General features: G+C 63.4%; 1 protein-coding gene across 2 annotated transcripts; it reads right to left on the reverse strand.

Annotated features, from left to right (window-relative positions):
- Positions 1–2725: 2725 nt before the first annotated feature.
- EGR3 (early growth response 3) lies at positions 2726–7056 on the reverse strand. Of its 2 annotated transcripts, XR_007908389.1 has the most exons (3): positions 6434–7056; positions 3393–5368; positions 2726–3217 (listed from the first exon to the last, which is right to left on the reverse strand). XR_007908389.1 is itself a non-coding variant. In XM_051811881.1 (2 exons), the coding sequence occupies exons 1-2, from the start codon at positions 6585–6587 to the stop codon at positions 4326–4328; spliced, it is 1197 nt and encodes a 398-aa protein (XP_051667841.1). In that variant the 5' UTR covers positions 6588–7056; the 3' UTR covers positions 2726–4325. The 2 variants fall into 2 exon arrangements, 1 of the variants encoding a protein (XP_051667841.1); XM_051811881.1 differs by having other exon boundaries at positions 2726–5368.
- Positions 7057–11298: the final 4242 nt, after the last annotated feature.

Raw genomic sequence — 11298 nt, forward strand, 5'->3', positions numbered from 1 at the left:
AGGGGGGCAAGTCTGGCCCCTTCCCCCAAAACACTCTGGCCAGGGATGGGGAGAAAGGAAAGGGGATCCACACGGTGCTGGCACAGGAGGATGAGGATCAGGTGATCCAGAACCATCCAGACCTTCTGTCTCCTGCCAGGCAGCAGGAGAAGCAGAGCTGCTGGAGCTGGGAAGATCAGGGAAGGATCCCGCCAACATCTGTAGCACCAGCTGCAAAACCAGGAGCTTCTGGGGTGAGGGTCCTCTTCGCTGCCCACCCCAAGCAGGGGGTCTCGGCTCTTGGTGCTCCTCCTGAGTGGCAAATCCCATCCCGTGGAGAGCTCTGGGGTTCACCAACATCCTGCAAAGCCCCAAAGACCCTCAGCAGGGAGCAGCGAGGCGCCGGCGGCCTCCCAGGGACCCCGGCGGTGCCGTCGAGGAGGGGAAAGGCAGCAAGTTGTGTGGAGCTGGTACGTGACTGGAAGCCCTTCCCTCCTCCCCAGAACACAGATAGCCCAGAACGGGGATGGAAAGTGCCGTGTTTCCGTAGCAACCAACATTTTTCGTGCAAGGTGCTGCACGCACTCCCCGCGATCTGCCACCCAAGGGTGCTCCCGGTGCTCCTCGGCTTCCTGCTCCGCGCCGGGAGGGTCCTGCCCAGCGGGGATGGCTGGGCCCGGGGGGCACAGCGGGTGCCCAGGACCTGGTGGGCTCCTTCCCTCCTCCTCTTCCTTGCCCACGGAAGGAGCCCAAAATGTTGGTGTGGCCTCGGGTGGCTCCTCGCCGTGGCATGTCCTGCCCACTGCCGGTATCTCCAGTGTCTTCCAGCGTGAGCCACTGGTGGAAATGGGCACAACCACCACCACCACCACTGCCACAGCTCCCTGGGGTGACGCTGGGGGCCACGGTGGCGCTGGTTCCTGCCATCCACCTCGGCTCATCCGAGCCACACACGGGGACACCGTGGGGACCGGCAGCTCCAAAACCAACCCACAGCCCCTGGGGGCTGCAGGACCTCCCGGAGGGGAGGACAATCCCAGCTCGTCCCAGTCCAGCCTCACATGATCACTAGACACTCAACCACATGGGAATCCACTCAGAGGCACCAGAGCACACCTAACACAGCCCCCATGGGCTCCAAAGCCAAGTCCCCAATGCCACAAGACGCCATCCCTGGCTAGGCCAGGTGGGCCCCGAGCCACCGTCAGCCCTCAAATTCTCCCCAAATTAAAGCCCCTCCAAGCCCGGGGGGCTCAGCAACCCCCTGGGATGGGCAGAGCTGGAGCAGCAGCTCCTCCGGGCCCAACTGCAGATCTGCGGGAAATCTGACAACAATTCCAACGCCTCCGTGCCTCGGGAACACCGGGAAAGACCACAGCGCCAACACCAACCCCCAGCACTGCCAGCAAGGCCTTGGCAAAGGGGACACTCGTGGGATGCTCCGGCCTGGCAGAGCCAGACCCACACGTGCCAAGGGACCCTCCAGACCCTCACTCTGGGATCCTCCAGCACAATCCCAGCTCCAGGAGCCCCCCGGTTGGATCCCCAGGGACGGATTCAACCACCGGGCGCGCGCCACCATCCCAAACATCCAAAGCGCCTCCGAGCTCCTTCTCCCACTCGTCCCTCGTGCCAGCGCTGAAACCCAGTGGGGTTATTTTTATCCCGAGCGATCCGGCCCGGGAATCAAATCCCCTCTGGGCGCCGCCCCGGGGGCGATTTGGCGGGCGAAGGGCACGGGGGCATTACCGGCTGAAGCGGCGCGATCCTCTTTGGCCCAACCGTGATCCGAGAGCCGCGGAAGCCGCCGGAAAAAAAATGGTGCCGGCGGCGGCGGGGTCAGGGCGGCGGCACGAGCGGGGGACAAGCGGGATGCGAGGCCAAGGGCGCGCCAAGGACGGCTTGGGGGGAGTGGGAACGACCGGGAAAAAAGAGGGGGGACACGCAAGAGCCGGTCGCCTTCGGGGTCACCCAGCCGGTCTCGCTGTGCCAATCCTGCGAACAGAACTGAAGGAGAAAAGGAAGGGGGGTGTGGAAGGGGGGGGGGGAAGGCTGAGAAAAGAAGTGGGTTATTTCTTTTTTTTTTTTTTTTCTTTTTTTTTTTTTTTAAATCACATAAAAAAATAATATTTGAGGAAATACAACGCTCGGAGGGGGGGGGGGGGAGAGGAAAAAAAAATAAATAAATTAAGAAAAAGAAAAGTCCGTACAAACAGGTTTCAAAGTCGCCCGTGAGGAGACACAGCACCCACTTCCCTGCACGTTTTACAACCCCCTTACATGTTACTGGTTGGTTTGGTTTTTTTTTTTTTTCCTCTTTCCAGAGCAGTATAGATCATTTTTAAGCAAATAAAGATATTTACTACAGATTTTGATTGTCAGCAAACACAATATATTTACTGCATTAGCATTTGCTCACAGTGCAAATGGTACAACAATACATCAGTTCAATATTTCTGATTTTTTCCCTTAAAAATGCTGTATGCATTAACTATCATATTTGCATTACAACATGACAAATGAGCAAATGAAATGTGTGTGAAAATTGTCACCTTTTCACAATATCAAGCATAATTTTTTTTTTTTAACCTTAGTATAAGGTACTATAAATCCAAGAAATAAAAACATCCACAAAATATATTACATCTGGTATGATTTTTTTTTTTTCTCTAAGTACTCAACTTTATACAAAAGTCTTTCAAAAAATATCATTCCCTTAGGTTTGTGTGGTTAAACCTGATTGTGGTTTGTTTGGTTTTTTTTTTGTTTTTTCTTTTTTTTTTTGTTCCTTTCAGTTCACATAAATTAGACTGCATTCTTCCTCTTCTCTTTATTTTTTGTACGTTTTTAATGTGTTTTTTTGTAGTTTTTTTTTTTCACATGCAGACATCAAACCTGGATAGCACGACCTTTTGGCAACAAAGATTTTTTTTTCTTTTTAAGTCATTATTATTATTTTTGCTTAGTTTAGCTTAAATGTCTGAGCACAGTTTTATTAAAACAAAAGAAGAAAAAAATCAGAGCAGTCATGCAATGACATGCACATACCAGAAGGAGAAAGAAAAAAAAATAAAAAAAAAATAAAATAGAGGACTAATTGATTTTTCTCCTCCATAGTTGGGTGGTTGTTTTAAAGTGACCAAATAAAATAAAATAAAAATATCTCACATTATAAAAAGTATTCAGCAAAATACTGGGGTGCTTTTTTTTTCCTGCATTTCTGTAAAGAATTTCCCTTCTGCTGAAAAAAAAAATAATTAAAATAAAAATAACATAAAAAGGAAAAGAAGAAAAAAAAAAAATAAGAAAACAAACCCAAAAGCTGCTGCTGGGACAACACCCCCGAAGTTGGGGGGACCCGCAGAGCCGCCCCCCGCCCGCCAGCCCGGCTTGGGGGGGCCGAGCCCTCTTACCTCCACCACGGGGAGCCGGTGCTTGGGGGGCACGGGGGGGACACGGGCATGGGGGGGGCAACGGGGGCTCCAGGCCCGGTGAGGGATCGGCTCCTTCCATCCATCCTTCCGTCCATCCGTCCGTCCGTCCGTCCGTCCGTCCATCCCCACACGGATCCTGGAGTCCCCAGCCCTGGAGGAGCCGGGCGGGTCGGGACCAGGGAGGAGGTGGTGGTGGTTGGGGAGGCTGATCCTGGAGCACCCAGCCCCGGGGGGAGCGGGCGGCTCGGGACCGAGCCCTGGGATGTGGGTTAGCCGGGATTCCCGGGATCTGCCGCCCGGGCAGCCCGGAGCTGGGCCGGGAGGGTGCGGGCGGGACGTCCCCGGGAGCAGCAGGGTGCAGGTGGTGGGGTGCGGGAGAGCTGGAGCCGGGAGAGCCGGGACTGGGCAATCCAGCCGGGATCCGGGAGGTTCAGGTAATCCAGGTGCGGGAGCAGGGATCCGGGAAGAGGGTGCGGGCAGCAGGGATCCGGGTGAGCCGGGTGTGGGCAGCCCGGCCCCGGGCAGTGCGGGTGTGAGCAGCCGGGATCCGGGAGCTGAGGGAGCAGGAGGCCGGGATCCAGGCAGTGCGGGCGGCCCGGCCCCGGGCGGTGCGGGTGGAAGCAGCCGGGATCTGGGAGGTGCGGGAGCAGGCAGCCGGGATCCAGGTGGTGCGGGCAGCCCCGGCGCGGGCAGCGCAAGTCCGGGCAATCCGGGTGCGGGCAGTGCGGGTCCCGTCGATCCAAGTGCAGGCAGGATCCGGGTGCGGGCAGCCTGGACCCGCTCAATCCGGGCGCGGACCCGTCGCAGCACAACCCCGGGGTATCCTGAACACCGCGGGGGTTCCCCCCGGAGCGGCGCCGAGAGGGCAAGGGGAGGAGAAGGGGGTGCCACCGCGCCGCCCCCCACGGTCCCTCAAGCGCACGTGGTGACGGCGGGGGCGAGGGCGACGGGGGGCGAGGTGGTGGCGGCGGCGGCGGCGGGGGGCGCGGCGGGGGGCTGCCCGCCCGAGCCCTTCTCGGCCTTCTTCTCCTTCTGCTTGAGGTGGATCTTGGCGTGCCGCTTGCGCTCGTCGGAGCGGGCGAACTTGCGGCCGCAGAACTCGCAGGCGAAGGGCTTCTCGCCGGTGTGGGTGCGGATGTGGGTGGTGAGGTGGTCGCTGCGGCTGAAGCTCCGCATGCAGATGCGGCACTGGAAGGGCTTGTGGCCCGTGTGGATGCGGAGGTGGCGGGTGAGCTCGTCGGAGCGGGAGAAGCGGCGGTCGCAGCCCTCGGCGGGGCAGGCGTGGGGCCGCTCGTGGAGCGGCGTCTTGCTGGGCCGGTTGGGGTACTTGCGGGGTCGGATGGGCTTGAGGGTGAGGGGCGGCTGCGGCAGCCCCCCGAAACCCGGGTGGATCTGCTTGTCCTTGAAGGCCTTGATGGTCTCCAGCGGGGTGATGGGGGGCGGGTTGACGCGGATGGGGTCCAAGCTCTGGAAGGGTTTGTGCTCCGTGATGGTGCCCATGTCGTTGGGGTGGTGGTAGAGGTTATAGTCTGGGATCATGGGGAAGAGGTTGCTGTCCAAGGCGGGCTTGGCCGCCTGGTAATCCTGGGGGGAGTAGGTGAGGCCGGGGTTGCTCTGGGGGTCGTGGAAGGAGACGGGCTCTGGGTAGAGGTCACTGCAGGAGGAGTAGGGCGGCAGCGCGGGGTACATCTGGTCCACCTCGCCCTGCGGCGGCCCCATGCTGCCCGCCGAGCTCTGCGTGCTGGTGAGCGCGCCCGAGGACGGCGGCACCCCCAGGATGCCGGCGCTCATCAGGCTGATGATGTTGTCCTGGCACCAGTTGGAGGGCGAGTCGAAAGCGAATTTCCCCAGGTAGGTGACAGTCTTGTTGCCCGGGGCGGGTTGAAAAGTGCCCGAGTAGGAGGACAATTCCTGACCGGCCTTTTCGTTCGCTAAGCCAATGTCCATAACATTATCTGCAAAGTGCGAGAGAAGCGGGGCAGGGTGAGCCGGGTGGGCCCGGGAGGGGGAGCACCGGGGACGCACCGGGGGATGCTCTGGGGAGCCGGGGATGCGCCGGTTCCCGCTGGCCCCGCTCCCCTCTCTGCTTCCACCCCGCGTATGCGGCGCTGCCTGCCGGGGGTCCCGACGATGCGGGGCCGCCCCCGCCGCCCCCGCGGGGAGCTGCCCTGGGTGGGTGTGTGGGGGGGACACCCCACCGCCGCCCCGCCGGGGGAAGGAGGTACCTGCGGCTACAGGTAGGCTTCCTCCCCGTCCAGCCCCGGCAGCGCTGGGCACTCCGCGGAGCCGGGGCTGCGGCCGCCGACGCCGCCGTTACCGACTCGCCGCCTTCCCTGCGCCGAGCCCCGGCGAGGAGAAACACGGGGATGATGGAGGCAGGGGGGGTTTAGCCTGGCGGGGCTCCGCGTGGGAGCGGGGACACGCGGGGAGCGCCCGCCCCCGCCGCCCTCGGCGCTCACCTGTGCCCCCCAGGTCCTCCCTTCTCCTGTCCCCCCACCCGCCGCTCCTTTTCCCCCTCAACCCCGCGCTCCGGGAAAGTCGTCGCCGCGTCCCGGGGAGCCCACGCTGCCGCCGCCGCCGCTGCGGGGTGTGGGGGGGGGCGGCCGCCACGGCCCCACGCGCGTCCGCGGCGCCTCCGCACCCGCGCGGAGCCCGGCGCGGGCGGGCGGCCCCGCTGCGCGACACGGGGGTGCCCCCCGGCCTTTCCCCCCCGGCTTTTCCACCCGTGTCCTCCTCCCCCACGGAGCCCCGGCCGCCGTGCCCGTACCTGCGGCGGCGGCTCGGCGGCGGCAGCGCTCGGCGGAGCCCCTGCAGCGATCGCGCGGAGAGCACGGCGAGGAAAAGGGGTGGGTGGGTGCGGGGGGGGGGACGCTCCCCAGCCCCAGCTCTTCCCTTCCCTCCGAGGCTCCATGACACCCTACCCACAGCATCCTCCTCCTCGCCCCACCGGCTTCCACACCCCCCCCCCCCTCGCTGCGCCGCTTCTCCCCATTTTCTTTCCCCCCCCCCTCCCCTTTTACCTGCAGCCATCTGGTTGTAGTGAGCCACCGAGTCGCTGGTGCTGGAGAAGATATTCAAAGAGTTGGGGATCTCCTCTGGGTACAGATTGTCAGGCAATTGGTTCATCAAAGTGTTCATGGTCCCCGGCAGCTTCTCCAGTAGTTTGCCTGTCATAGCACTGGAGGAAAAGGCTGGTTCAACGTGGCTCCGAGCTCAGCTCCCGAGGAAACAACATCCGAGTGGCAAATCCGTGCGAGGGAAATCATGCAAGAAAAAAAGTTGGGGCGGGGGCGGCGGGGGGGAGGAGGAGGAGGAGGAGGAGGCGTGGGGGGGCGGGGGGGCCGGGGGTGGCCGCGGAGGAGGGGGCGCGGGGGGGGCGCGGTCCTCCGTGGGGTCCCTTGGTGGTGTTTCCTCGAGGGGGAGGGGGGCGATCTGGCTGGCAGATGTGATTGTAGAAGCGGGGTTGGGGGGGGGGGTGGGGGGGAGGATTTAACCCCTCCTCTCTCTCTCTCTGTCGCCGGCTCCCGGCCCCGCTCCCCCCCGCGCTCGGCCCCGCTCCGCTCGCCCGGTTCCTTCGCTGCCGCCCGACTGCTCCGCCGGGGACTCCGCGGGGCCTTTATGCGGGAGCGCTCCGTGACGTAGCTGCCCATATATGGACAGACAAAGCCGAGCCGAGGCCGAGACGTCACAATGGAAGCTCCGCACAATGGAACGTTTGGAGAGAGAGAGAGAGAGAGAGAGAGGGAGAGAGAAAGAGAGAGCAGGAAGCGGCGACCGGCGCGCGCGGGGACGGGGGGACAAGGGGACAGGGCAAAGGGGGCACCACCGGGGACCCTGCCAATGGGGCAAGGGGGACAGGGCGCCGGGCATCCTGCACCGGGAAAGGGGCATCCTGCACCGGGAAAGGGGTACCGGACACCCGGCATCACGCTCCGGGTACCGGGCGTCCTGCACCGGGAAAGGGGAACCGGGAACGGGGCGTCCTACACCGGGAAAGGGGAACCGGGAACGGGGCGTCCTACACCGGGAAAGGGGCACCGGGAACAGGGTACCGAGTATCCTACATCAAGCACCGGCCATCCCGCACCGGGCAAGGGGTACCGGGCACCGGGGATCGGGCATCCTGCACCGGGGAAGGGGTACCGAGCACCAGGCACCCTCCACAGGGCACCGGGCACCGGGCATCCCGCGCTAAGCATCGAGTCCCGGGTACCGGACGTGCATCAGGCATCCTGCACCGGGCATTCTGCACTGGGCACCGGGCACCGGGCACCGAGAACCCTGCTAAGGGCACCGGGCATCTTGCACCGGATACCGGGCACGCTGCACCGGGCCGGGGGTCTCCGCCCCAGCACTGACACTCCCTCACCGAGAGATGCCAGACCCCCACGAAGGGCAGGTGGCGGCGGCTCCAGCCCCTCCCTGCCCGGATCATTCCCCCCGGGAAGGAGCGGGGGCGCGGGGACAGCCCGCCCCCGCCGTGCTTGACCCTGCGGCCGCCCCTGGGGCTGCTCAGAGCCACGCTCTTACCGGGAGGGGTTTTTTTTTTCCCCGACTGGAGACCAGGAGCGCGGGGGAACCGGCCACAACCCCATCCCGCAACCCGGGATGGGAGAGAAACGGGATGGCAGCTGTGCGTGGAAAACCACAGCGCCAGGCAGTGGAGTTTGGTGGGAAGGAGAGGGTCAGCGGGGGGGTTGCAGAAGCCTCCATCTCCTCGCTGTGGTGGCAGTGGTGACAGAAGGGATGGCTCTGCCCCGAGCCGCCCCCTCCCCATGCCCCGACTCCCGTGGAGAGCAGCGCTTGGAATACTTTAAAAACAGGTAACACTTGTTGGTCGCCTGTGATTTTAACCTCACCTCCCCCCTTTAAAAGTTTGGCACTTCCAAGGCGTCAGTAATTAGGTGGTTTCGTGCTAAGTGTGCCAACTGATGCTATCTTTAAAACCCTCCGAGTTATATAGCAAATGTATGGAAAAATGCTGTGTTGCAATAGCTCCACTTACCCAATTCCTGCAGGGCCGGCTTTGCCATGGGAGTGAAATCCGGGCTACGGGAGGGCTGCGGCGGGAGGGGACCGGGCACTCGCTGCGGGGAGAGTGGGACGGACACACCAGGGGGGCTGGGGAGGTGCTGCCAGGCCCGGGGTGTGTCGCTCCGCGGTGCCGGGGTGGGTGGGGGGATGCTGCGGAGCGCAGGGCGGGGGGAAGCGTGTACCGGGAGCGGGGGGCAGCGAGCCCTGACTTGGCTTGTTTGTGAGTGCGGGGGGAGGAGTGGCCTGTGTGCTCTATCAACTTCAGGGTCACCATTCGTTTCAGGGCCCCCCACATCCACTTCAAGGCCCCCCGCATCCTCTTCAGGGCCCCTCGTTCCCTGCAGCCCCCCAGCCACTGCAGCCCCAGCCACTGCAGCGGCGCCCATCCATTGACGGGCCCCGATTTCATAAGAAGCGCCCCCCCACCCTGGGCAGAACCCCCCCATCCTTGCAGATCCCCCCCGCCCTGCTCAGAACGCCCCCTTATCCTTGCACAGTCCCCCATCCTGCACAGAAACCCCCCATCCTTGCGGAGCCCCCCACCCTGCTCAGACCCTTCATCCTTCGCAGAGCCCCCCCATCCTGTGCAGATCACCCCCGTCCTGGGCAGAACCCTCCACCCTTGCAGAGCCCCCTTATCCTTGCAAACCCCCCTTATCCTTCGCAGAGCCCCCCTAACCCTGCAGAACCCGCGCAAAGCCCCCAACCCTGCACAGACCCCCCCACCCCTCCCGGAGCCTTGCACCCTTATCACCCCCATCCTTTGCAGGGCACTCTCCTTCTTTTACACCCCGTCTTTGTCACTCTCTCCCCCATTTGCCCCCCTCCCGCCCCCCCCCCCCATAGCCTCAAGCCCCCCACCCTCCCCATCGCCCGCCCCGCCCGTGGCCCGGCGCGGCCCGGGGGGAGCGCGGCGGCGGCGGCGGGCGAGGGGGGGGACCGGGGAGGGGGGAGAGCGGGGCGGCGGCGGGCGGGCGGCCGAGGGGAAGCGCCATACAAGGCCTGGATCCGGCCCCGCCTCCGCTCCCTTCTTTGGCCGCCGGTTCCGGCGCCCCCGGCGCTGCCGAGGTGCGGGGCGGGTGCGGGGCGCGGAGGGGGATGCGCCGCCCGCACCCACCCGGAGCGGCACCGCCGCGGCCCGCGGGGGTGAGGAGGGGATCCCGCCGACCCCCCTCTCGCTCCCCCGAAGTGCGCCCAGCGCCTTTCTCCATCACCGCGTTCCCGCGGCGGGAGCGCGCCCGCATCCGCCGCGCTGGGGATGCTGCGGGTCCGGCCCCCGCGGCCGCGCAGCCCCACGAGGGTCAGAGCGGAGACCCCCCCTCCCAAAAAAAACCCGAACAGAACCACCCCTCCTCGACCATCAGGGGTGTCCGGCACCACCATCACCACCCCGTTCCTCCAGATTTGTAGTGGAGGGCTGTGGGTTTGCTCGGCACCCACGGGCGAGGGTCCCGTGGGGAATTCCTGCTCCGGAGCAAGCAGGGGCTGGCCCAGCTTCTCGCCCTGCGCTGGAAAACCCAACATCCCCACGAGTGCCAGCCCCACACTTGGCTCACCCCGACCCGGGTGGGTGTTGGCCCCCCACGGGTGACAGTGCCACGGCAGCGTGAAGTCGCATCTGTCCCCCCCCCCTCCCGACACGAGTGGCACCTGCTTCCCGCTGGGAATGCAACTGTTCCCTGCCAAATCGGGGTGGCTGGGGCTGTGGGTGCAGCGATAACACCCCACACCCTCACGGCGGGGGTTTAAGCCGGGTTTAAAGCTCCTGAGTCACGAGGTCCCGCCGTTAAACCCGGCCGGGGAGAGCGGGACAGCTCAGTTACTAACAGTGGTTTGATGCCAATTGATGGGGAACGGCCCCGAGCCAAAATAAACCAAGGCAGCCTTAGACTGGCACGAAAACGGCCGCATGGGGGTTGGACTGGCTTAGTTACAGCTCAGCTTAATGGGTCGGAGCATCCCGAGCAGAGTTCTTTACCCAAAGGAAGGGGAGAGAAAAAAGAGGCACTCACCTGGGATGCTCTGGATGGTTTTAAATTACAGCTCGGGCTGGATGGAGTCTGCAGCTGAGAGGTTTCACTTATTTTCATCATCCCACACACCTGCCTCGCGTGAGCCCCATCCCCATCCGGCTGTTTGAGTGGCTGTGATCGCTGGCATCTGTGATTCCACGGGGTTTCATGCACGTGGGTCTCCTCTTCTGCTCCACTCAGGGGGGACCCCCCCTGCAGAGCTGCCTCCAGCTCTGGGGTCCAGCATCAGAAGGATGTGGAATGGCTGGAATGAGTCCAGAGGAGGCCACGGAGATGCTCCAAGGGCTGGAGCCCTTCTGCTCTGGAGCCAGGCTGGGAGAGCTGGGGGGGTTCACCTGGAGGAGAGAAGGATCCAGGGAGACCTGAGAGCCCCTTCTAGGGCCTAAAGGGGCTCCAGGAGAGCTGGAGAGGGACTGGGGACAAGGGATGGAGGGACAGGACACAGGGAATGGTTTCCCACTGCCAGAGGGAGGGTAAGATGGGATATTGGGAAGGAATCCTTGGCTGTGAGGGTGGGAAGGCCCTGGCACAGGTTGCCCAGAGGAGCTGTGGCTGCCCCATCCCTGGAAGTGTCCAAGGCCAGGTTGGACAGTGCTTGGAGCACAGTGGAAGGTGTCCCTGCTCATGGCAGGGGGTGGAACTGGATGAGTTTTAAGCTCCCTTCCCACCCAAAGCATTCCAGGGCTCCATGAAATGCTGCCATCCCCTCCTCAGTGCCAATTCCAAGTGTCCCACACCACACATTGCCCCTGTGCCCCCTCACCTCAGCTCTCCCCCACTGCCTGTGGTGGAGTCGTGACAAGCCCTGACACTGTTTA

Source organism: Manacus candei, unplaced genomic scaffold (genome assembly GCF_025592945.1).
Source record: "Manacus candei isolate 608988 ecotype Guabito, Panama unplaced genomic scaffold, ASM2559294v1 h1tg000084l, whole genome shotgun sequence".
Taxonomy (NCBI): Eukaryota; Metazoa; Chordata; class Aves; order Passeriformes; family Pipridae; genus Manacus; species Manacus candei.